Below are 26,920 nucleotides of genomic sequence, written 5' to 3'. Positions count from 1 at the left end.
TCTGTTTTCTCCTTTGTTACAGACCATACATCTGTCGGCGGTCTGGGAGACAGTTTTTATGAATACTTACTGAAAGCATGGTTGATGTCAGATAAAACAGACCATGAGGCAAGAAAGATGTATGATGATGCTATTGAGGTGATTATTTCCAGAACATTTTTCTACTTAACAGATTGAACGTACAGTGTATTTGGTAGTGACTAGATGACTATCTTATAACCATTTTATTATAGACATTCAGTAAATATGTATAAGCATTTTATTATATGCATTCACTATAGAGTTAGCTACTATTTTAATAGAAAAGCCTCATATTAAGTCTTCTTTTATTTGTGGCATTTTAAAGAAATTTTTGAAGAAAGAATTTGTTGTAGGCCGGGTGCAGTGGCTCACACCTGTAATCTCAGCACTTTGGGAGGCCGGGGTAGGCAGATCATTTGAGGTTGGGAGTTCAAGACCAGCCTGGCCAACATGGTGAAAACCCATCTCTACTTAAAATACAAAAATCAGCTGGGCATGGTGGTGCATGCCTGTAGTCCCAGCTACTTGGGAGGCTGCGGTGGTAGAATCACTTGAACCTGGGAGGTGGAGGTTGCAGTGAGCTGAGGTCTCATCATTGCACTCCAGTCTGGGTGACAGAGCGAGACTCTGTGTCAACAATAAATAAAATAAGAATTTATTTTAGTGTATTCATGAAAATTAATTTTATTTACTTTTAGTTAATGTTTGCAGAGACTGGAAAACTTCTGACTTTGTATATATTTTCATAAGCGTTTTTTCTTTCAAATGATCCCTTTGAATTTACACATTGAGAGCCTTATGGGTAAATACTTAACCAATGACAACACATGTATATAGTATTTTCTACGTGCCAGGCACTGTTCTAACCCTTCTTACATATATGAGATCATTTAATCATTATCACCATTTTACACATGAGGACCTTAAGGAACAATGAAGTTAAAGTAACTTGCTGAAGGTTGTGTTGCTGGTAATTGATGGGGCCTGGAACTGAACAGTCTGGCTGCCGAGCCAGTGCTTTTAACCACTGTCTTATATTGTTTCATATTTAAATGACTTCATACCATGATATTGTGACAGTTTATAATTGGAACAAGATTCATTCTAGGAAGAATTTATATGGAGTATTTCTAAGAAAAAACTGAAATAGAAAAGTAAGTTAAAAGTGTGTTAAGTAAGTGTGTTTAGCAGGTTATTAGCTTCCTGCTTTATTATAAACTGATACCCACTTGACGATTTTAATTACTTTTTAAAAGTTGTATATTTTGTATATAACAACACTGTGCTGATGTAGTCAGTAATTAAGTTGTCAGAGTTATAATTTTTGTTTGGTTTGTCTTTTTCATTAAACCAAGAATCTTATCTATTTTATATCCCTACTCTTTAGGCACCTAATTTGCTATAATTGTTTTTAAAAAATGCGCAGGAGTTGAACTTAATATGTGGCTCACGGTGTTTTGCCCATTATAGGTACTCAACAAGTGTTTGTTGAGATATTGTGTTAAATAATAAATTGAACTAAAGGTACAACCAAGAATATAAATTTTAGTAGGAGAACTTTATTCTCTTTTATTAAAATTTAAACCTAGAAAGTTTTATGATCCAGATAGGTTATTATCTGGGAAGAATTTAATATTCTTAGAACCATATTGTTAAAAATAGCTCTTAGTAATTCCCACTAGACTGTGGCCTCCTTTGAGGGCAGAGACTAATTTGCTTATCATTATCTCAGCATCTAGCACGTTACTTGAAACATAATAAGTATTCAATAGTATTTGATAAATGCATGAATATATTTAATATTATTGTATTTGAGAAAATGTGGTATATCATATACCATAATAAATTAATTTTTGCTGTTTTCTTGTAATTTTCTTTAAAACTATTTTGACTTTTGCTTAATTTTTTCCAAAGGAAGAAAATTAAATTTGTCATGCTTTTTTAATTGTACATGCTTTGAAAGGCATGATAACTATTTTGAAAGTTAACCTTATAAATTCACACTATTTTTCATGAATCATCTGCTATATGTTGTGTATTCTGTAAATATTTCTGTACTTGCTTTCTTTTCCCTGTTTTTATTAGTTTTATTAGTTATTAAGTCAAGAATAGGTACCTAATAAATGTTTTTTAATGGTCAGCTTTCACTTTGAGACATGATCTCAAGTATGCAGTCTTTGCAGTGTTAATTATTTTCAAAAATTAGTGTTAGAGTATTGTAAAATAAATCACATATGGAATGTATGAAAGAGATAGGAATGACCACTTAAGACTCATTCTAATTTGAAATACGTTATTTTTAAACTTTGTCTTTCTGAACTATTTTACTTAAATTATTCCATACCCATCCTACCTTATCGTGTTCTTACAGATATCCATATCCCTGGTTTCTACTTTCTTTTAAAATTATTGCTTAAAAAAAACCCTAGTGAACTGCCTTTTACTTTAGTTCTAGTAAGTCCATGTGGATATACTTGGATATTTTTTAATTGTAATATGGTAAGATTTATGTTATAATGAACAGAAATGACAAAATGACAAACATATGAATACCATCTTTTAGGCATTTTTGGAATACCTTTTATGTGGAAAACATGCTAGTATCATGAGGTTCAAAAACATGAAAAATACCACCCCATACTCAAAAAACTTTACTTGTGCTTCAGAGTACTATGGTTAAAACAATGACAAAAACTTATTACTTAATAATTAAACATGTATTGAGTGCACACTACATTATATGCCTTCTGGAATATAGGTGATCAGTAAGACATAGTCACTCCAGTTCTGTAAAACTCACATTATTATTACAGAGAATATAGAATAAAATTTTCCAATCCTGATTGTTATTCCCTAACTTGTCAGCAAACAACTGACAATAAAAATATTCCTTTTTGTCAGAAAGAAAAGTTAACCACTAATCATACATAATAGTTTCTACTAAAGAAAACTGAGTTAATGGCCATTGCTTATACTTTTCCATAGAAATACCTCTAAAAGTAGAAAATAGCTCATCTCAGCAAAGTCTAAGAACATATTCCAAAGGAGCAAAGCTCTTGAAAATCTCATTTTAAAAATGAAATGTGATTGTTATACTCTGATATACTCAAGTTTAATATAGACTGTTTCTCTCACCATTCCCACATCGTTTGAGTAAAATTTATATTCCAGGAAGATAGACAATGTTTATAATATGGCTTCTCTTATCCATGACAATGCATCTAAAACAAATGCCTAAGTCTGAGCAGTAAGGGACTAACGATAATACTATGTAGAAGGTAATCTTTAGGCCAAGTCTCTCCTCTTCCACTCTGTCTTATTATGGTAGTGATTCAGGTATTTGTTCCAGATTATATGCCATTTGATCCTCCACTCCAACACTTACTATTAATTAAGTCTCTTAGTTTGGGAAAGTTACTACTTTATAGACTATCATATTACCCAGGTTTTATAATGGCCAGAAGGATATAGTAAGTTTGAACACTTAATAGTTTGCATCTAAAACTTTGAATATCTTTTCTTTCCTATAGGCTATAGAAAAACATCTTATTAAGAAATCTCGTGGAGGTCTTGTCTTTATTGGAGAATGGAAGAATGGGCACTTGGAAAAAAAGATGGGGCATTTGGCCTGCTTTGCTGGGGGAATGTTTGCACTGGGAGCGGATGGTTCCAGAACAGATAAAGCTGGTCATTATTTAGAACTGGGGGCAGAAATTGCACGTACTTGTCATGAGTCATATGACAGAACTGGTAAGAATATTAATAAGGCTAATTATATAGTCTAAAATAATCTCTAAGTTAAAAATGTATTTAGCAATAAGAAGAATATGTAGGTGCTTGTTACTTCCAAATAGTTTACACCAACATGGCAAATCATTTTCTTAAAAACTTGAATTTTAATTCTGGAAATGTGTCTCTGCATTATTTTTTAAATTCTGAATTCGGCTGCTATTTCTGTTAAAGATTTTGAAGTAATTGTTTTAAAGACAAGAATCGTGGGGTATTTGGGAATAAATGGAATAACATTTATTTTAATATAAGAATCTATTTTTGCCATTTCAGCTTCTATAAAAACAGTTACTTAAAAGAACATAAAATTGACTGATTTCAGTTACATTGCCTTGCCTATCCTCTTGTGATAAAAAGAATAACCAAAAGATGATAGTATTTATCTTTATTGGTGTCTGGCTAACTAGTAGTTTTTCAATTAGTTCACCAATAGTTTTTGGAATTGTTTATGGCTTTAACTAAAAAGATCCTTTGACATTGCATTGGGCAAATATTTTCTGAACTTCAGTGTCCTTACTTAGAAAAGGAGATGATTCTTAAATGGTGACAAAAATTGGTTTGGTTGGGGCTGAAAAAATTTTTACTCTTTGTGTATAAAGCACAGATATACATATAGTCATACATAGATACACAGTATATATTTGGTATTAAAATTTTATGGAGGGAGAAGGCAATTAGACTTTTTTTAAAAGGGCAAAACGCTTCTTAGGGGTGCAGTAATGAAAAGGGGGCTGAAAAACACTGGACTAGACCTTCCAAGATTTTCTCTGGCTTTAAAAACATGAGTTTCTATATGAGGTAATGGATAATGAGCTCCCTGAAAGCCAAAAAACTAGAAATTTCTATTTGATTTCAGAAGTCAAATCATTAATTTTATCAAATAACAATTTCTGTTTTAGGGTTACTTTATCATCAGATACCATGAAACAAATATGATTGACCTAAAATTTATGCTAGTTCATAAATCTGTCAAGTTATTTTTATACAGTAAGAAATTATTAACTTATGGCAAAATTGATTCTTCAGTTTTCTCGTTAACTAAATCAAGGGTTCCGTTTCTTGAAAGAATATAAGTCAAGAGGACAGTGAAGTAGTGTTATTTCAGGGTAGTTTAAGTGTTGGTGTGTAATGCATATAAAGGCAGTGATCTGAGTTTGAAATAGAGGCTAAATTAAATTATCGTGTTGATATAGAATGTCAGTTATGCACTTAAAATACAGCTAAAACATTAGTAAAACATTGAGGACCAGGATGGATATTCATAGAGGCTAAATTAAATTATTGTGTTGATATAAAATGTCAATTATGCACTTAAAATATAGCTAAAATTAGTAAAACATTGAGGACCAGGATGGATATTCAATTTTATATTAGGATCCATGAGAATAAGGATTGTTATTTGACAGATTTTGACTGAAAATCAAATAATAGACCTAAAATAATTGAATTTCATATAGCATACATACTAAAATATGGTATATTATAGTTATTATAATTAAATATTTGCTCCATGAAATAGGGAACAGCTATTATATGCCAAGTATTATGCTAGATGCTTATAGGTTAAAGTATGAACAAGATACATTCCCTGCCTTTCAGAAATTCATAGTGTATTGGAGTTATGAAAGGATTTCCTTATATTTCTGGTTTTCACATTTCATAATGACATTGCTGATGCTGATTCTTTTTCTGATTGTCATTTTCACATTGCAAGTTGATGAACCTGTGACCCTCTTTGTTATGGTAAACCAAAAAATGATTATTTGATTTGTGTCCTGTATTTTCAAGTCTTCTGTTGTTTTTACTCATCTTTAATCTCAATTTAGATCCTTTAATTAAAAAGTACAATCCTAGTTTTGCTAACTTTCCAGCAGGTTATTAATCCTCTGCTGTGTTTTCTTATAGCTGTGCTATAATTTTTGGCCACCGTATTTTAAAATATCCATTCATTTCTCCTTAGTAGTTATTCCAGCTAAATTTATACTGTAATTATCTACAACTAAATCGATTCATGATCTAAGCTCTAAAATGTTTTCTTATACGTGTGTATTATGGCAAAATGTCTTTAAAAATTACCTTGCCTTAAAAAAAAATCCACATAGTATAATTATCTATGTACTTTTATTTCAGACCACAGTGGACTATATGATGTGCAAATGTCTAGGTTTGCATTTGTTTCCAAAAGATTACTAGACTCTTATTGGTAGAATTGGATTTAGCAGTATGTTGATACACATTATTCTGAGAAACATTTTATGTGAGAATAATAGGAATATTTATAAGTCTATTTTAAGAAAACCAGATGTGGATCTTTTAAAATGACTCATTTTGCACTGAGTGCGAACAGCAACAATAAAAATAAACAACAAAAATTACATCATATTCTATTCTTTCAGGGAAGAAAGAAGTCCTTGCAAACAAACTTAAATGGTTTATTTTGCTCAGTTATTTCTTTTGTCATGTTACAGCATTAAAGCTAGGTCCTGAATCATTCAAGTTTGATGGTGCAGTGGAGGCTGTGGCTGTCCGGCAGGCTGAAAAGTATTATATCCTCCGTCCAGAAGTAATTGAAACCTATTGGTACCTATGGCGATTCACTCATGATCCAAGATACAGGCAATGGGGCTGGGAAGCAGCACTGGTAAATAAGCCAATATTCCATTTTATCTGAAAGAGTGTTACATCATGCCCTCCTATGATCCATGTATCCTCACCCATGTTACCTCATTTTTAGTATCTGTAGGGCAGTTTTTGTTTATCTGATGAAGAAACTCTTAGTCAATTTAAGTTTCTTGGCAGTAGAAATAAATCTTACAATACATATTAAATATATATTAAAATATTAAAATATTTTTAAAATACATAAATATATATATTTCAAAGGAGGAATTTTTAATGGTTAGTAGGTAAAGGAAGCAAGGGGTTTACTCTTAAAAGGCTAGTCTTTCAGGGAATCCATGGCTATCAGTACCTAGGGAGGAAAAAATTATTAGTCTTTTATAAAAGTATAGCTTATTCCCAGGGGTAATGGGTTGTTTTATTCTTTGAGATTTACTAATTGTGATAAATAGCACTAATTATGGTGACTATTCATATTCAAATTGTTTAACTTAAGCTTACAATCTAGATAGAATGATTAAGGAATCCCAAATGAGGTCAGTAGTGCTGGTAAATTGCCCAGACAGGAATGTATAAGATATGTTTTAGGGCGAGATGTATACCAATTTATGTAAAGAGAACGTTGCACAGTGGCAAAGCGGGAGAGAAGATTGGAGACATTATGTAGACAGCCTTACACACCAAATCAGAGGTTCTTAGTTGTTCAGGAAATAAGACGTGTGTGCACAACTCCCTCCCTGCAATATACACTATCTTAGTTACTTCTGTCAGCTACTGTGTAAGTGCTGTCATATGGGAAGTGGTAATAGAAAGTTCTTTGCTTATCCAAAAAGCCCTTCAAATCTTGTTTTTCTTTTTTCCTTAGCATCTTCTACCTGCAAAAGCTGCTTGACTTTTGAGAATTCCTTACAGAACTACTAAATGTTTTATAAGGGGGAAGGAACTCCTGAAGGCTTTTTTCAGTGGGGAGTAACAAAGCAAAAGGATCTTGATTGTAATCCACAAGTTGGTGGGTTTGGGAGACCACAGCCATAACCTAGGAATAATGTGAGATCTTGAACTAAGGGGAGTACACTTATTTTTCACCTGTCATTCAGACCTAGGTAGTCCTCCTGGACTTTAACAATAAGAGCATATTAATGGAAGCAAGTGGTTACACAGGACAGGAACAGATGCAGCATTTATTGATGCTGCTTTTCCTTGGCTCCTTGGGTCCAGAAGTGGGAGCACAGCTACTAGTGAAATTCTCTGTATAGGAGGGTGCTGCCACAGTTGAGAAGACAGCCAAACTATTGCCATAGTGGTTTGGGAATAGAATGCACACACACTTCTATTGTTAGCAGTGGCTTACTAATGCTTCCGTAAATTAAGCACTATTTTATGTAAGGGAAATAGATAGGTAAAATAATCATATAATGAACCTGTTTCATTTGAACATCCCCTGTTATTTAATGCTTCTTATTTAGAGGAGTGAGGGGGATATGTCTGAATCATGTGAGGAGTGGAAAGTGGTGGCAGAAGCACTTTTTGTCCTTGAGGAGTACTTTAGGATAATTCATCCATTTCCTAAAGTCCTTTTTTCCTGTGTGCTTTCTTCAAGTATGACCCTACTTTTGTCTGTTAAGGAGAGGTGTGACAGAGTCAGACTTTAGCCCATGTCTGTCTAAATTTGAATTATGGGAGGTAGAATTTTGCTTTTATAGCCTATGTGGACAAACACAAACTCAATGTGTAATTGGTCAAGAACAAGAACTGGAGTACTTATATTCTAAATTTGAGTTTCAGAAGTGTGCAGTGGAAGTGATGAGAAGAGGGAGGAATGGAGGCAAAAGAGGCAGTGTCACATCTTAAATAGTATTTGCTCATGCACCACCATTGGCCTCTCCTCTTGGGTGTGAAGAAAGCAAAGGGAAAGCTGGGTGAGGCAGAATAGCAGTATAGCATGTCTTCTGTAGCCTTGGCTATTCTGTTTACATATTGAAACTTCCAAACTGGCCCTCATGACTCTAAATGTCTTAAAGATTAGTCATGCCTCCCCACTACTTTCTTATTATTCTTTAACCATTTTGATAATTCATATGGTGGTGAAGACACATGATTATTGTGAAGAAAAGTACTTAAAAAGTCTTGTATCCAAAATTTCTTTATAATGTATTAGAGAAAAGCACCAAACCCCTTAAACTTAGCTGTAATCAAAATGGAGCTATAATATGAACAGATTGATTAAATAAACACCTTTTTAATGTTAATTAGCTTTTCATAGGAAGGAGAAGCCCAGAAGAGTAAGAAAAGTAGCAAGACTAGAAACAACAAGCCATGGCAGACAGCGATGATTAGTTAAGTACCCACGCCTTCATTGGATGACCACCCAGGGTTAGGTAGAATAGAAAAACAGAACCACATGTGGGATGAATGGCTGAATTCTGGACAGTGCTGTACCTGCATAAGCAGACTGTTTGGTTGCTTTGAATTAAAAAATAAGGTTGTGAATAGATTCCATTTGATTCAGTATATTTTATTTAGACATGCCCAAAGATGCAAAAAGAGGAAGAATTTTAACTCTCAGTCAAGCAGTAAAGCACAGTAGTTAATAATGTGGTTGGTACCACCTGTAATGGCTAACTCATAGGATTATGATAATGCAATGTCTGGCACATAGTATGTATTTAGTAAATATGATCTCTTACTGCTATTACTATAGAGTGCTCCTAAGTAATACTATTTTAGCATGTTGTGGATCATTGTTTGTCCTTGGAAGTGGTAAAATTGCAATAAAAATTGTTAATTGAAACTGACCTCCATCTTGATTTGTCAGAACTAATGGACCTTTATTTTGCCAGACAGACCCCTCATTTCAAAAAAATAGCCTAAATTTGATTTCTAAGTTAGGAAAATATAAGATGTCTTAAAAAGATTAAAGGGTTTTGGAGAGAGAGAAGTTCTATAGGAAACATCCTATTTCTTGTATGAGTTAATTTTTCCAGCATGAGAATATTTCCTTTTGATAATATATTATTTTTAAGCCATCAAATTTTCATGCAAATCTTTATGAACTTTTGACTATTATCCTTCAGAGTTTTGTTGTCCTTCAAAACTTGAAATTCTGTGGAATTGCTTATTTTGTCTGATCTCTTTCATAGGCCATTGAAAAGTATTGCCGAGTTAGTGGTGGATTTTCTGGAGTTAAAGATGTATATTCCTCTACTCCTACACATGATGATGTACAGCAGAGCTTTTTTCTTGCTGAAACATTAAAGTAAGTATATCGCTTTAAAAAAATTTTTATACTAGACTGGTTTTGCTGTGTGATCACTAGATGATGAATTATGACTATGTGACAGGTTACACTAAATTTTATTGTAAATATCTTTTTATGTAATTGGGTGTGTAAACTTTTTAGCTACATCTCAAGAAGAATGACTTAGACTGTAAGGTAGGTATTTTATCCAAAAAGTACTTAGTACCTGTTAAAATTTTTTGTTCCTTGTTCTTTAATGTGCATTAAAATCACCTGGAAGTCATCTTAATACACAGGTAACTAGGTCCACACCCACAAAGTTTCAATAGATCTGGAGTTTAGCCTAAAAATTTGCATGTCTAACAAGCTTCCACGTGTTACTGATAATGCTGGTCCTGGGATCATACCTGAGCTCCCTACTGTAGCTAATGAAATCTGTTAGGAATAATCATGCAGTTTTGATGGTACTAAATGATCATAGCCACTTATCCTCCCGATGAGGTTTACTGTAAAGATACACATAAAAGGAACAATGGAAAAGAGTAGACAACTTTATTTTGGTCTTATACTCAAAACCCCAGGTAGAGCTCTCTCTAAGCAGACCTGGAAAAGATGGAGGCTGTAAATATGTCCACTTCCCTGAAGACTGACCAAATAAATATCTCTTTGTACTCTCTCTTAAATTTCTTATTTGTATTTCTTGCATATCTGTACATGAAAGCCTTGTAAACATTTTATTTTTTCAACAAATGTGTATTACCAGGCACTGTTCAAGACACTTGAGGATGTTTCAATAGGCAAGCAGGACAAAAATTCCTGCCTTCTGGATTTTACATTCTAGTATACTTGTAGTTTACATTCTCATATATTACAATTAAAATGTACCTGTATCAAACTAAGTTTCTAAATGTCTATCCTAAATGCTATCTTATTCTAATTTTTCTTTTATTACCCCAGTACTGTTGTTTTCCTGTCTTTTTAGCTTATACATTATAGAATCATTTCTGCTTCCTCCTTTTAATATATCACCAGTTCTTTATGCTTCTTTCTGTTATGTTTTTTTTATTTTGCTTCCTCCTTTCCATTTCTACAATTGACCCTAATCCAGCCCCTTATTACTTCTGGGATGGTTTAGAACATCTGCCTGGTACTCAGTTTCCTATATCTAGATGTTTCTTATTCTGACTTATCCTGTGTGATTAGGCTTGAGACTCTAAGTTGAAAGAGCACTGGACTAGAAAATAAAGCGACAGGAACTTTAGTTGTACACTAGCTACATCTAGCTGAATGAACATGTCAAAATAAAATTTCTTTGCTTTTGGTTTACATGTCTGTAAACTATGGAATTTGGCCCAGATTATGTAGTATCTCCTGTTTTAGTTTTTTCTTTTTTAACTTTAGAAAAACTGTAAGATAGGATAATGATTATTTGTGTCTTTTCACCTAGTTTTGCCACATTTCCTTCTCTTTCTTTCTGCATACACTCACATATACACATAGTTTTACTTTTTTTTTTTTTCTTGGCTTTTCATTTTGCTGGACAAGTTGATAGTGACCAGCATTATGATATTTCAGCAGTAACTTTCAAGAAAAGGTCATTATCTTACATAATCACCATTTAGTTCTCACACTCATGAACCTTAATATTCACATAATATTATTGTCTAATATATAGTCCCATTTTCAAATTTCTCCAATTGTTCCAGTAATGTACTTTTTTTTTTTGTTTAATGCCAATTCAGGATCCAGTACGGGATCATTTGTTACTTTTGGTTGTCATGTCTCTTTAGTCTCCTTCAGTGCAGTTTTCCTGTTTTTCTTTTATCTTTTATGAAATTGACATTTTTAAAGTATTCAGGCTAGTTGCTTTGAGGAATGTTCCCCATTTTAGATTTTTTTTCTAATTGTTTCTCATGATCAGATTTAGGTTAAACATTTTCAGCATGAATATTATATTGATCTGTGTTCTTATCATTGCATCCCTTAAAGAGACACATAGCATTTTAGTCCATTATTGGTGAGTTTAGGTTTGAGCATAGGTTATACTTGATTATTGTCATGTAAACAATCTTTTTTCTTTTTGTAATTAATAACCTATCTGTGGAGTGATAATTTTGAGACTGTGTGAATATTCTTTTAATCCTAGATTCTATTCTTAAACCAACCTAATGTACATTCAAATATTTACATATATATAAAGTTTGTTCTGTTGCATTTGTCTATTTTATATTTAATTGCTTCTGGCAGGAATGCCTTTATCCTTTCTATCAATTAATGCCTCTCATTTCTAATTTCAGTTCATATTTCACCTCTTGAAGACTGGCTTTCATAATTAATTCTCAAATCTCTCATCACTACAAACTTTAGCACTTTAGTACACGGCATAAGGCTGGAAATAGATGGTATGCTGCCTCATCCCCTTTGAGTGCCTATATGGAATATCACCAGTTAATCTTGGTACTTTTCCTTGCCAAGTTCAGGCAGAATTCTTCTCAACACAACAGTATGCTAGGTAACCAGTCAGATTAGATAGATAGATAGATAGATAGATAGATAGATAGATAGATAGATGGATGTTTGCTACAATTTTTGCCTTTTAAAAAACATACATTTAGAGCAATAAAAGTGAAAAAGGTCAAACAAAAAGAAACATACAAATAATTATAACATCACCTAGGCTAAGAAAATTGTCACAGTTGAGCAGTACGTTCAGCATTGCACTTCCTGGCAGCAAAAGCAAAAAGGAATCATTCTGCGCAGTGTCATTATCATTTTTGGGAGTTGAGGGAGCATATTACTTTGACAAATGAGACAGAGTTTTTTATGTTGCTAAATTATAAAATGACTTAAATTGGATAACTCTGTGAAAATATTGAGCTATTAAGTGAACCATATGAAATTACCCTTTTAAAAAGGGTAATTTGAATATTGGCAATTTAATACAGTTCGACCTAATACATAATGGTAATAGTAAATATTTTGAAAATATTTATTTTGTTTGAAACAGTGATCTTAGAGAAGATACAAAAACACTCAATCTGATTTACTCTTTATAAAAACTGATGTAAAAATGCAATTGAATAAAGTCATTTCTGTGAAGATGTAAATTAATGTAGCTGTAGTCTTATTGTAAAAATAGAGCTTAAAACTTCATAGAGGAATGAAGATAAGTATGATCCCTTAAATATTTCTCAAAGATCAGTTAATTTAAATAGGCTTTGTCAGAAGCTGTCAATTTAAGATTGTATATTCTACCAAATGGTGGGAATTTATTGGGAATTTATTGGGAATTCATTAAAAGGCAACAATCAATGTGTTTTAGCTACCAGAGATGGAAACTGATTGTCACGGCAGTGGCAAAGTTAAATGAAAAAGCCTGTATTCTTGACCTAAGTTGAGGGTCATTTTACCTTTTACATGTTGTCATAGGTGCTATACTATGGATTAGTTATTGCTATAGATATACCTTTTTCCCCAGAAAAGGCCATGTCTCCTACTTTTTTTTGTTTCCCTTAATAGTCCTTACTTCATTTATTAATATTTATCTAGCATATATACTGATGGCATAACAAAACCTATGTAATGAGGAAGGTCAGAGATAGATTCCTTCAAAGGTTCAAAAACTCTTATACTCTAGTACAGGAAATAAAACACATGCAATATATACAACAAATTTTAAATACATTAAGTGTATAAGAGAAATATTAACAAAATGCAGAAGTCTTTTAGAGAAGAGAGTTTGCTTAACCTGGAAAACAAGGGAAGATTTCCTGGAAGTAGTAGCATTTGAACCAGACTTGAAGGCAGAACTGGTATGCAGGGGAATAGCTGTAAGGTAGACCATGGCATATTAAGAATGAGATGAGAGCTCTAAAGGTAGAATTGACAAACCTGAATATCTGATTTTATATAAGGAGATTCAGTAAGAAGGAAGAATCAGAGTTAATATTAAAGTTTCCAGTGCCAACCTGACTACAGTTTCTAATCAGCATGTTAGTGCCTTTTAAATATTAATAAACAGTATTAACTTAGAAATGTTTATTGAACTATAACATGTAAGATTTGGCATGTTTGTATATGTATGTTATACTTTGACTTTCAAAGTTTAAAATATGAATATAACAAGGTAATTTAAGAAAATATCCAAAAATAGAAGAGTATGTTTCCAGCTTGAAGGAAACCATCAAGATCCCAGCATAGAAGATGAAAACAGACCCACACCAAGGCACAGCACGTTGAATTTCAAAACCCCTGGGGTAAAGGAAAGATCTCAGCTTCCACAGGGAGAGAGAATAGAATAAAGTCTCATCGATATGGATTCAGGGTGGCTTCAAACTTCTCAAGAATAGTCATGAAAGCTAGAAGCATTGGAGCAGTTGATTCATGAGAGAAAATTAATTCCAACTTAGAATTCTGGGTTTTTAGCCACATAAGGTATCAAAAATCCACTTCCAATCCTCTTTCTCAGTAAGTTTTTGGAGGATATGCTCCATGAAAACTGGATATAAACCAAAAAAGACACGAATACAGGGAAGAAGTGAAAGGAAGATTAAGGGAATGATATATTGAGTTTGAGGAGGACAGAGGCTCTAGAGAAATTTCTTCAAGATTAAATTTATAGACTGTTTATAGCTGAATATTTTGAGATGAGATTTAGACAGTTGGTGAAGATTTTAGGTGCATTATCACTAATAAATACAAGTCAGCTTGGTTTTTAAATAACGGGAGGAGTCGTGCAAGAAAGGAAAAGCCATGAATAGCTTTTAGTTAACATATGAACTTGTTTAAAGACACTTGGAGTCTTGATTGTTTTGTAAGAAGAGCTAAATGGTATTACTGCCCCCTCTCTTCAGCTGCAAGAAAGAGAAGTATGTTCTTTGATAATGGCTTTTGTCCCTCCAAGGATTGTCTTATTCATTAGTTTCCATGAAATAGCAGTTGGTCAAAAGTCTCTTAAGCTGAAAGAATTGCGAGGAAAGTAGCAGATAGAACACCAAGACTCCTAGGAGCAGTTCTTTAGCAGCAGCACTTGAATTGTTTAATGAATGTCTCCCACGTGGATTCTCTATAGTTCTATCACTTTATACCATTTACTGTCATAAGCCTCTTATCAAAAACTTTGAAGGAATGTACTATTTTATGTATGAACCTTAGTGTCTACACCCATTCACCTAGATCTTTGATTGAATTAGATTTTCATTACATCTTACCTCAATTCTGTTTCACATTTATTTGAAGATCTGATAAACTGAGAGAAGTATACATTTTGAGGATACATTTCAACCATTTTTTTCTGAGTTCATATATATTAGGCATTAGGCAGCTCAGAAATCACAGGTTAGTTGGAAACATAGTCTTCTTAACAAATTTGTTATTAAAGGAAAGAGAAATAGCATAAAATTAAGATCAAATTTATCACCACAGTATGTCTACTTTCACTGGTATCAGAGTCTCTGGGGCAGAAATTATGTCTGTGTCTCTTGCTTGTGTGCTTTTTCCCTCCCTAGCTCTTGAAATTCAGACTTTGAATATAGTAGTAAAATTCTGGAAAGCTATATAAGAATATGTCAATAATCTTAAATAACCAGAGTTATGAACAAAGACTCATGTACAAAGATGTTTATTGCTGTTATAAAAATAAGAGTCATTATTTGTTCAATAATAGCTGAATGGTTAAATAAATTATGGCACATCCACAATAGTATCACAAAGCCAAAACAATTGCATTTTTATAGACTTTTCACAATATAATATTAAGTGGGCTATTAAGTCCACATGTGCATATGTAACACATAGATGAACATGGTAATAGTATTTCAACAATATCAAAATGTGAACTGTAATTTAGCTTAATTGAAGTTATTTTAGTTTTTAAAATACTTTTTGTTTTTGCCTCTGTAAATATTTAAAAACATCTTTAAACATACTCTATTTTGAAAAAAATAGGAAGGCTGGATCCCTGCTAAGTACCAAAACTAATTTTCTGTAGAGCAAAACTTTAAATATTAAAAAGAGAAATAAAATCATGAAACAATTGGAAATTTTTTCCAACCCTGGGGATGAAGATGGCATGATTCAAAACCCAGAAATCATTAAAGAAAAGATTGAAAATTTAATTACATAAAAATAAAAACATCTGTACAAAAAAAAGAGCACTAAATAAAGTAAAAGACAGATGGCACACTGGGAAAACATTTCTTAAAATTAGAAATTAAGAAAAAATACTAAGCCTACTAAAAAGTAGTAGCAGTTCTTAGAAAAGAAATGGCTATAAACACGTGAAGAATGCTTAATCCACTTGTAAGAAATGAATGAAATAATAGATCAGATACTATGTTTTATTTACTATCACGCTGCTTAAGATTTAAAAGTTTGTGTTCTGGTGTTGGCAAGGATGTAAGAATCTAGTCACTTTCAAACACTCTAAGTGAGAGTACACTGGAAGTATGTTCTTTTTCGTTGTTGTTGTTAAGGAAGCAGGGTCTACCCATGGCCCACGCCCCCACTTGGAAATATATTCTGAAAATATCCTTAAGTGTGTATTATCAGTACTTCATTTGTCCTGATAGTCTATATGAAATATTAATATCCTCAGTGCTTTAGTTTAGGGTTTTGAGTTAGAACAAGCATGCATGCAATCAACATGTTTGTAGAGCTGTATATACGTAACAGCATAGCACTTGTCATATTAAAATCAGTTGTGTGTACACTATAATGTGTAGCTCTATTACAGTGTGTAGCTCCTAAAAAATCAGGTTGTTTTTAATACAGCTTTTTTTGAATTATAAAAATAGTATGTAGATATTGCAAAATGAGTTAAATAGTATAGAACTGAAGAAATGACCAAAAAAAAAAAAAAAGTTTCTTTGTGCCTCATATCCAGTCTCACTTCCCAAAGAGAATACTTATTAAATAGTTCTTGATACAGCCTTCTGGAAATTTTCTGGGTATATGCAAACATATAAAAATATATATAATATATATCCTTTACCCTTTTTGCTCCATATGTAAGATTATATATACCTATTATTCTGAAACTTGCATTTTCATCTTTTTATCTAGGAAAGGTTTCCATATTGGCATATATAAATCCACTGAGGAATGTTTTATAATTTGTTCGATCAGTACCCTATTGTTAGATATAGCGGTTGTTTCTGTTTTTTTGCTCTTATAAACAGTGCTGCAGTGAATACCCTTTTACATATATCTCTGCTCCCTGTGTGAAGATAAATGTTAGATTCCTAGAAGTAAAATGGATGGCTAGGCCAATGGCATGTGCATTTGATATAACATAATTAAGCAAAATACGTTGAGAGAGCTAACTCTTCAGAAAACTCAGAGAGTTTTAGAAAATTAACTAATTAGAAATGGTTAAAATCAGATGGGTATTCTGAGAAGTATGGAAACATTTAGGCAGTACCTGATAGTGTGTAGTAAGATTTGAATGAACAAACCTTTTGTTTTAAGTAAATCTTAGACAACAGAGTAAATCACTTAAAACTTGTTTTCTGTAGGTTAAGAAAATAGATGAAAAATCAAACAATCAGATTCTCAGGAAGTAAATGGAATGAAAGTTTCAGTGTTTGCTCACCCTTTTAAACTAGTGCTTTTTGGAATCCTTAATTCCACCTCTTTGTTCTTTATCAAGATGTGAGCTCTTTTTCTACTAAGTAAATAGTGATTAAAATATATAGACAATACATGTAATATATGAGATGATCTATCCAACAAATGTTTGTTGTTAAATACCTGATGTGTGCCAGCTGTTTTGTATGCCAGGGCTATATCAGTGAATATAATAGAATAATCCTGACATAAAAGAACTTATATCCTAAAAATTTCATTCAGTCTCTCCCTAACTTGTAATTATGCTGTTCTGAGTGCCTGCCTGTAAAAATATGCTCTATGTGTATTATCCGAACACTTCATTATTCTCTGTCCTCGTCCTCCTTTATTTTTCTTTGTAACACTGTCATCATCTGTATTGGTCCATTCTCAAACTGCTATAAAGAACTGCCCAAGACTGGGTAATTTATAAAGAAAAGAGGTTTAATTGACTCACAGTTCTGCATAAGTGGGGAAGCCTCCGGAAACAAATCGTGGCAGAAGGGGAGGCAGACATATCTTACGTGGTGGCAGGAAAGAGAGAGCATGTGAAGGAGGAACTGTCAAACACTTATAAAACCATCAGTTCTCATGAGAACTCACTCATTATCACAAGAACAATATGGGGGAAACCACCCCCATGATCTAGTCACCTCCCACCATGTCCCTCCCTCTACATATGGGGATTATGGGGATTACAATTCGAGATGAGATTTGGGTGGGACACGGAACCAAACCATATCCCCACCTGACATAGGTATGTGTTGTTCTTGTCTGGTAGAAATGCGGGTCTTGCTATGTTGCCCAGGTTGGTCTTGAAGTGCTCGGCTCAAGCAATCCTACTGCCTTAGCCTCCAAAGTGCTGGGATTACAGGTGTGAGTCATCACGCTCAGCTTAGTTTTTTTTTTTTTTTTTTTAAATCTATCTTCTTCCAGTAGAATGTAAGCTTCATAGCTGTAGGGACTCCTCCTTTTAACTATTATGATCTCCCTAACACCTAGCACATGAGGCACTGAGTAAATAGGTATTGAGTTTGTTGATGAATTTTTTTTTTTTTTTTTTTTTTGAGACGGAGTCTGGCTCTGTCACCCAGGCTGGAGTGCAGTTGCCGGATCTCAGCTCACTGCAAGCTCCGCCTCCCGGGTTTACGCCATTCTCCTGCCTCAGCCTCCCGAGTAGCTGGGACTACAGGCGCCGCCACCATGCCCGGCTAGTTTTTTGTATTTTTTAGTAGAGACTGGGTTTCACCGTGTTAGCCAGGATGGTCTCGATCTCCTGACCTCGTGATCCGCCCGTCTCGGCCTCCCAAAGTGCTGGGATTACAGGCTTGAGCCACCGCGCCCGGCCTGTTGATGAATTTTTAGTCTGTTAGGCAAGAAAAGAAGTTGGCTATTTGCATCTTTACTCTGATCACTCTTTAGTTTTTAATTATATCATTTTATCAGTTCTGTTTAGGGCATTACTTGATCATCCTTTATACAATTTCAAATTGTTCTCTTACTCCCTCTTATTTTTCCCTGCTTTACTTTTCATCATAGCACCTGTCTTCCAACACAGCACATAATTTTCGTAAGCATTCCCCAATTAGAATACAAAGTATGTGAAGAGTTTACAGTATTTTTATATATTTGGGTTATTGTTTTATCCCCAGTATCTACAGTAGGGCTACACATATAATATGTATTTCAGTATTAAATGTTTGCTGAATAAAGGATTGAATCATTTGATTTCAAAGGAGACAGCTAAAAAACCCCAGCAATGTTATAAGATCTTGTATATAATAAGAGTAGGAGGGAGAAAGAGAAGAGAATAATAGACCTACTTTATTTTCTGGTTGAGGCTTAGAGCTTGATCTCAGAATTCACTTAGTGTTAGGAGGTAGCTGATAATGAGTAAAAGAATTGATAAAGCAAGAAGAAGGGACCCAAGGAAAAATGTGAAAGCTGAGGATGTCAGGGCTATGGATTTGTTTTCAGTAGAGAGTCAAAGGTTCAGGTGCCCACATAAAGGAGAAAAGCAGAAACAGTACAAACTAACTGTTGTTAGAAGTTACACAAAGTTGGTAACCTAGAAAAGTGGTTCTCAAACCTGAGAATCGTCATGTATCAGAATCACCTGGAAGCCTCTTAAAACGGGGTATGCTGGGCTCTGGACAGAGTTTCTGCTTAATAGGTCTAGAGTGAGGCCTAAGAATTTGCATTTTTAACAAGTTCCCAGGTGATGCTGATCCTGCTGTTCTGGGGGAATGACACTTTGAGAACCACTGATATCTGTGACCCAGTAAAACATTTATGGAGGCAATTAGGGATTAAGAAATTAACTGTACTGGCAGAGAACCTAGCATAAAGTCAGGCGGGCAAGTCTTTGCTTAACTGCTGTATTTTTGTAGTTCAGTCTCTTCAAATAGATATACTGGAAGACGAGAACTGTGGTCTTCACATTTTTAAGTGCCTCCTATGTCCTGTCACAGTGCAATCTAAATATTAGGCACTGGGACACACACACGCACGTGCATGCACGCGTAAGAACACACAGAGTGAATTTCACTTGTCCTATTTAATATAAGCATTTTTCCAGTTTCAAAAGTTTAATCTTTGAAATATGCTTGCCAATTTCTTTGCCAATTTATTTTGCTACAGTAGAGGGAGCTACAACCCAAATTTTACTTATGTAGCAGTAACACACAATAAGGCTATCCTTTTCTATCCTTGCTCATTAGTCTTTTTTAAAAAAACTTTTTAAATCAGCTTTATTGAAATATGTTAAGTGTACAGTTTATTGCATTTTGGCAAATGTTTAAGCCTGGGTAAACATCAGCGTTAGCTGATACATGGAACATTTCCATTCTAATTTGGCAGTCAGTTCTGCCCACCCCCAAATTCTTATCTGCTTTCTGTCACTATAGGTTGCTGCTTGTAGAATTTAATATAATTTGATTCATTTAGTATTAGGGAAGAGGTAAAGGATAATCATTGTTTAAGGGGTATAGAGTTTGAGTTTTACAAGGTAAACAATGTGAATATACTCAACACTACTGAACTGTACACTTTAAAATGGTTGGTAAATTTTTCGTTACGTGGCTTTTACCACAATAATATTTATGTCTGGCTTTTATTGCATACTACTTTTTAGGTTAATCCATGTTGCATTTATCAATAGTTCATTCCTTTCTATTAATGAGTATAATGCTCTTGTTTGGATATACCACATTTTATTTGTCCTTCACTTTTTGATGGTCCATTAATCATATGTTTTTGAAAGGAATCAGAAAAAAAATTGTTTACTATTTGACTACACTTAATCTTGCTCTTAATTTTTTCTTTCCAGTAATTTTCAAATTCATTTGAAATTAAAAGTAATTTCATCTAATTTACTGTTATTAAATAAATAAATATTATTAAATAATTTGCTATTTATTAAAATTCTAAATGTTTTTAATCTAGTGCTTCGAAAATCAGAAATGTAGGAGCTAAAATTTGTGGCAACAATTTTTCTCTCAAAACTCAGGTAAATATTGTTGCCTGCAGTTTATTGCCCTAAGTTTGTCCTGGTTTTTAAAAAATGTCATTGTCTTCTAGTTCTTCCTTTGCAAACAATTTTACTAAGCAAGTTATTCTTGATTCTTAGTTTGGTTTGCTAACTTAGCTACTTTTTCTAAAGGAATGTATTGTAGTATTGTAAAGAAAGCTAGTAGTAAATGAATAGAGTAATAGATTTGTGATACCAACTTGATACCAATTTGTGATACCAATTTACCTCTAGGAGGTAAGTATATGTGCACTTCACTGTCAAATTCTTTCAATATTTCTATGTTTGAAAGTTTTACAGGCTGGGTGTGGTGGCTCATGCCTGTAATCCCAGCACTTTGGGTAGATCACCTGAGTTCAGGAGTTTGAGACCAGCCTGGCCAACATGGTGAAAACCCGTCTCTACTAAAAATACAAAAATTAGCCGGGCATGGTGGCGCACGGCTGTAATCTCAGCTACTTAGGAGGCTGAGACAGGAGAATCGCTTGAACCTGGGAGGCAGAGGTTGCAGTGAGCCAAGATCGTGCCACTGCACTCCAGCCTGGGCAACAGAGCAAGACTCCCATCTCAAAAAAAAGTAAGAAAGTTTTATAAAATATTGGGGGCCAAAGGGAGGGGAAAACTAGTAAACTATCCAGAATAGGTATTGGTACTAATGTTATTGTCATATCCTCTCATAGTTTTAATTCTCTTTTTTATTGCTACTGTTATCTTCATTTGCTTATGAAGTTATTCTCAGTATAAGCAAATGAATGCATAGTTAGCTAGCTATCAGACTATTAAAGCAAATTCCCTGAGCAAGGTTTTGAAGTAAGTTCAAAGACAACTCTGATAGTGGCTTTGTCCATAAAACATCAGTAGTAGTATAATTTTTTAATTTCTAAGCAAAAGTGCTAAGTAATATATTTTGGAGAGGGAGAGAATCAGTGGGATCATTGAGGGTGAGGATTCTCAGATGAGGGGAAAAAAGAGAGAAGACTGAAAAACAAAGCCACTGTTTCCTTTTGTTTATCTTTTATCTTGTCTGTAACTGGATCTTGAAGTTAGCCTCCTACCATGAGAGAACTATTTTTCCAGCTGGATGAAAAGAGTAACACCAAGTCCCCTATTCTGCTGTTTTCTGCGCACTTACTCCTGGAGAAAAGCTAAGTCAAATCAATATGTACTTATTAAATACCTGCTTTCTCAGAGTTGTGTTATTTGAGAATTAAAGTATATGAAACATATACTCCACCCGGAAAGAACTTGGAGTCTAGTTTAGAAATCTCTTACCTTTAAGCATGGACAAATTTAATAAAAGTACGAAGTATATGCAGTTGGCCCTCCATATCCATGGGTTCATGGATTCAAGCAACCATGGATTAAAGATACAGTTTTTTAAACATTGCATCTGTATTGAGCATGTGTAGACCTTTTTCTTGTCATTATTCCCTAGGCAATATAATATGGCAATTATTTACATAGATTTAAAGTATATGGGAACATATGCATTGGTTATATGAATATATGATACCATTTGATATCAAGGTGAGCATTCAAGGATTTTTGTATCTGCAAGAGGTTCTGGAACCAATCCCCCATAGATACTGAGGGACAACTGTATTTGGTGCTAAATAGAAAATAAATGTTTTAGAAATTCAGAGAAGGGAATTTTGGTGCAGGCTAGAGTAATCAAGAAGAAAGACTAAAATGATGCTGAATTAGTAAGATGTTAATAGGTGAGGTAAAACAGAAAGTAGCTTTGTGAAAAGAAGGATTCAGCCTGAAAAAATAACCTTTAAAAAAAACGCTAAAGAAACTAGACCGACTAAAGTACATTCACTATGAGAAGTAGTAGGAAATAGAGTTCTAGAATCAAAATCAGGGCAGCAGCATGGATGACCCTTGAGGACATTATGCTAAGTGAAATAAGTCAGACATAAAAAGACAAATATGGGGTGATTCCACTTCTATGAGGTCTCTAAAATAGTCACATTTATGGAAGCACAGTAGAATGGTGGTTACCAGGGACTTGGGGAGGGGAATGGAAGTTAGTTTTAGTTTTGCAAAGAACAGCGTGAATATACTTAACACTACTGAACTATATGCTGAAAAATGGTTAAGATTGTAAACTTTATGTCATGTGTTTATTACCACAATAAAAAAAATAAGGAAAGCAATGGTATGCTATAAAGGGAATTATAAGATAAAATGCAAAGCAGTCATACTTTAACTCCAGCCTCCTCTCCTCTAACCCCTTCAGTCCAACTTTTCCCTTCTTTAAAATTATCTTTCTCCTATCCCACTGTTTCCCTGCGTTATTCCTAAAATATTAATATTGATTGCAAAATCACATTTGAAATAGTACCTTGGTATATAATTTATTTGGATTCTTGCAGTAATTTCAAATAACAAATTATATTCCAGGCAAACAATTATAGCTAAGATGAAACTAGAACCCCAAAGGAAGAAAAGTAACTTGTTAAATTACTACTACAAATGCAGTTGTACTGAAGAAAATATAGATGTATTTAATGTCCATTTTCACAAAATTCTAGGAAGTCATGGTATGAAGACAGAAAGGAACTGAAGAATCGGAAAGGATTTCTAAAAGCAAGTTCTTGCCGGACCATCTAATGTTCTTTTTGGGTTGGATTAATAATAGACATGAGGGTAGGGGATTCCATGAACATTGTTTGACACAGTCTCTCAAAATGGATGAGTGGAACTTCTGCTTTCTCTAAAGATGGAACCAGATTTACCCTTCTGCCTGAAATAAATGACAAAATATATATGAAACAATGGTTTTGAAACACCAGACAGGAGGCAAGGAAGGACAGTAATCTCTGAGAGATAGGAAACAAATGAAGTGAGCCCTGTGATTGCCCCAGCTGCCGGTCTTGATAGAGTTTCCAGGACATGGTACAGGGAGGGGACTTGAGACAAAGCCCAGCGCACTCCCTAAGGAGATGAAGCTGTGAGTGTGGGGAAACTAAGATAGCTAGAATTCACAGGACAGTACCAGAAAGGAGAGAGCTGCAGAGAGAATTAACCAGGGGAACCCACTGGAGCATTCAGCAGAGTGCTGATCATCACATGCATGTGAAGAACCTACCTGAGGTGAGGGAAATAATCATCCTAGAAGATTAAAGGCAGCAGTTTCTGGCACTCACATAGGGCCATGTAGGGTTGCAGGAACAGTGCCTGTTACCAGCAACCAAACTGGAAAAATTCATAATTCAAGTGGCATTGGGTAGAGTGAGTACTTAGGAAGGTTCTGCCTGAATAGTGGGGAATAACCAGCTGCTTTGGACCTATGTAGCAAATAATGAAAGCAAGACCTGAAAGGATCAAACTGTTTCTAAGTGATATAACTACATCCCTGAACAAAACTGAAGATTTATATAAAGGAATATAAAAATAACTACCACGTAACAATGTAAAATCCATAATGTCTAGCATCTAGTCAAAGTTTACCATGTATGCCAAGAGGCAGTACAATGTGATCAATAACAAAAATAAAACCAACTTAGAACTGATAAAGATGTTAGAATTAGTAGACAATGACAATTAAAATATTTATGATAACTGTGTTCCCTCTATTCAAAAAGTTAAGTAGAGACCTAGAAGATACAAAAACCCAAATCAAACTTCTCTAAACGAAAACTGTAATGTTTGAGTTGAAAAATATACCAGATGAGATTATTAGCATGTTAGACATTGCAGAAGTAAAAATCAGTGAACTTGAAGACTTAGCAATGAAACTATCCAAAATAAAACAAGAGCAAAAAATAAGAATCTTATAAAAATAGGTATCAGTGAGCTATGAGACAACTTACAGTGGCATAAAATACATGAAATTAGAATCTTCAAAGAAGACACAAGGTGGACCCCCCAAAAAACCCTTTTTTAAAAGAAATAATGGCAAAAATCTTTCCAAACTTGATGTAAACTATACACCCACAGATCCAAGAAGCTAAACAAACTCCAAGCACAAGAAACATGAATGAAGAAAACTTCACCAAGACACATTATAATCAAATTGATCAAAACCAGGGGTAAAGAAAAAAAAATATTTAAAGCAACCAGAGGAGAAAGACAAATTAGGTAAAAAGGAGCAAATATAAAAATGGCAACAAGAATAAACCACAAAATTTTAAACCTTCAATATAGGAAATTGAAAGACTTAAAGTAATTTTGCAGAGGATCTTTATATCATGACAGCTCATTAATTTCATAAAAATAAAAATATTTGCTGCTGAAGATTGACTTCAAATTCTGAAAAAGCAAGAGTTTACTATAAAACATGACAAAAACCTATTATAAAGAAGCCCATCTGATTACCCAGTGAATATGCATAATTTTAAAAAACCCAAAAAGTGCCAATATGAACTATCTAAGGATAAAAGAAAACTTGTTATTTAGCAGCACATATACTTTGGCAATGAATACTGGAGAAAAGATAAAACTATTTTTACTTTTCACATTTTTCTTGGAAAATCACTGTTCAAATCCCTTTTATAAGTACATATTCACTAATAAAAACATGGTAGCAGAAAGGGATGTAGTATATTTTGAATGGTATATGTTTTCTTTTATGATGAAATGTTATGGATGACCCACATCTTTTATGAGGTGAAACCATTCTGTAAAAATATTAGCAGAAGAAAGTAAAATTGATTAAAAAAAAAAAGTAAAGAAAAATTTTTAAAAAGAATGACAGTTACTTTAAACTTTAAAACAACAGCAGTCAAAAGAGACAGAGGGACATTATATAATGATAAAAGGTCTTGTCCAACAGGAAAATATCACAGTCCTAAACATATATGCACCTAACACTGGAGCTCCCAAACTTATAAAACAATTACTGATAGACCTAAGAAATCAGATAGACAGCAACACAACAATAACAGGGGACTTCAATACTCCACTGACAGCACTAGACAGGTCAACAAGACAGAAAGTCAACAAAGAAACAATGGATTTAAGCTATACCCTGGAATAAATAGACTTAACAGATATATACAGAACATTCCATCTAACAACTGCAGAATACACATTCTATTCAACAGCACGTGGAACTTTCTCCAAGATGGACCATATGATAAGCCATAAAACGAGCCTTAATAAGTTTAAGAAATTTTAAATTATATCAAGCCTTCTCTCAGACCACAGTGGAATTAAACTGGAAAGCAACTCCAAAAGGAACCTTCAAAACCATGCAAATACATAGAAATTAAATAACCTGCTCCTGAATGAGCATTGAGTCAAAAACGAAATCAAGATGGAAATTAAAAAATTCTTCAAATTGAACGACAGTAATGACACAGCCTATCAAAACCTCTGGGATACAGCAAAGGCAGTGCTAAGAGGAAAGTTCACAGCCCTAAATGCCTACATCAGAAAGACCGAAAGAGCGCTAACTGACATTCTAAGATCACACCTCAAAGAACTAGAGAAACAAGAACAAACCAAACCCAAACCTAGCAGAAGAAAGGAAATAATCAAGATCAGAGCAGAACTAAATGAAATTGAAACAAAAAAAAAAAATGCAAAAGATGAATGAAACAAAAAGCTGGTTCTTTGAGAAGAAGATTAACCAAGAAAAGAAAGAAAATTCAGTTAATCTCATTAAGAAACAAAACAGGAGATATTACAACTGACACCACTGAAATACAAAACATTATTCAAGGCTGCTATGAACACCTTTACACATAAACTAGAACACCTATCAGGATGATGTTGGCCTCATAAAATGAGTTAGGGAGGATTCCCTCTTTTTCTATTGATTGGAATAGTTTGAGAAGGAATGGTACCAACTCCTCCTTGTACCTCTGGTAGAATTCAGCTGTGAATCCATCTGGTCCTGGACCTTTTTTGGTTGGTAGGCTATTAATTATTGCCTCAATTTCAGAGCCTGCTATTGGTCTATTCAGGGATTCAACTTCTTCCTGGTTTAGTCTTGGAAGAGTGTAAGTGTCCAGGAAATTATCCATTTCTTCTAGATTTTCCAGTTTATTTGCGTAGAGGTGTTTATAGTATTGTCTGATGGTAGTTTGTATTTCTGTGGGGTCGGTGGTGATACCCCTTTATCATTTTTAATTGTGTCGATTTGATTCTTCTCTCTTTTCTTCTTTATT

At 33.8% G+C, this 26,920-nt stretch overlaps 1 protein-coding gene and 1 long non-coding RNA gene across 2 annotated transcripts in view; both read left to right on the top strand.

Moving 5' to 3' along the window:
* MAN1A2 (mannosidase alpha class 1A member 2) overlaps positions 1-26,920 on the top strand; it is a 168,659-nt gene that overhangs the window by 131,629 nt on the left and 10,110 nt on the right. The window contains exons 9-12 of the mRNA XM_007977411.3: positions 23-138; positions 3,552-3,771; positions 6,279-6,451; positions 9,570-9,685. Of these exons, the coding sequence (XP_007975602.1) occupies positions 23-138; positions 3,552-3,771; positions 6,279-6,451; positions 9,570-9,685 (625 nt within the window). The remainder of the gene's footprint in view (positions 1-22; positions 139-3,551; positions 3,772-6,278; positions 6,452-9,569; positions 9,686-26,920) is intronic.
* LOC140709476 (uncharacterized) lies at positions 20,600-26,337 on the top strand. The gene is made up of 2 exons (XR_012089970.1): positions 20,600-21,378; positions 21,845-26,337. It is a non-coding gene; the product is annotated as an uncharacterized lncRNA (long non-coding RNA).

The sequence above is a fragment of the Chlorocebus sabaeus genome, chromosome 20, assembly GCF_047675955.1.
Source record: "Chlorocebus sabaeus isolate Y175 chromosome 20, mChlSab1.0.hap1, whole genome shotgun sequence".
In the NCBI taxonomy this organism is placed as follows: Eukaryota; Metazoa; Chordata; class Mammalia; order Primates; family Cercopithecidae; genus Chlorocebus; species Chlorocebus sabaeus.
The sequence above is the reverse complement of the archived record's forward strand: the minus strand, read 5'-3'. Positions and strand labels throughout refer to the sequence as shown.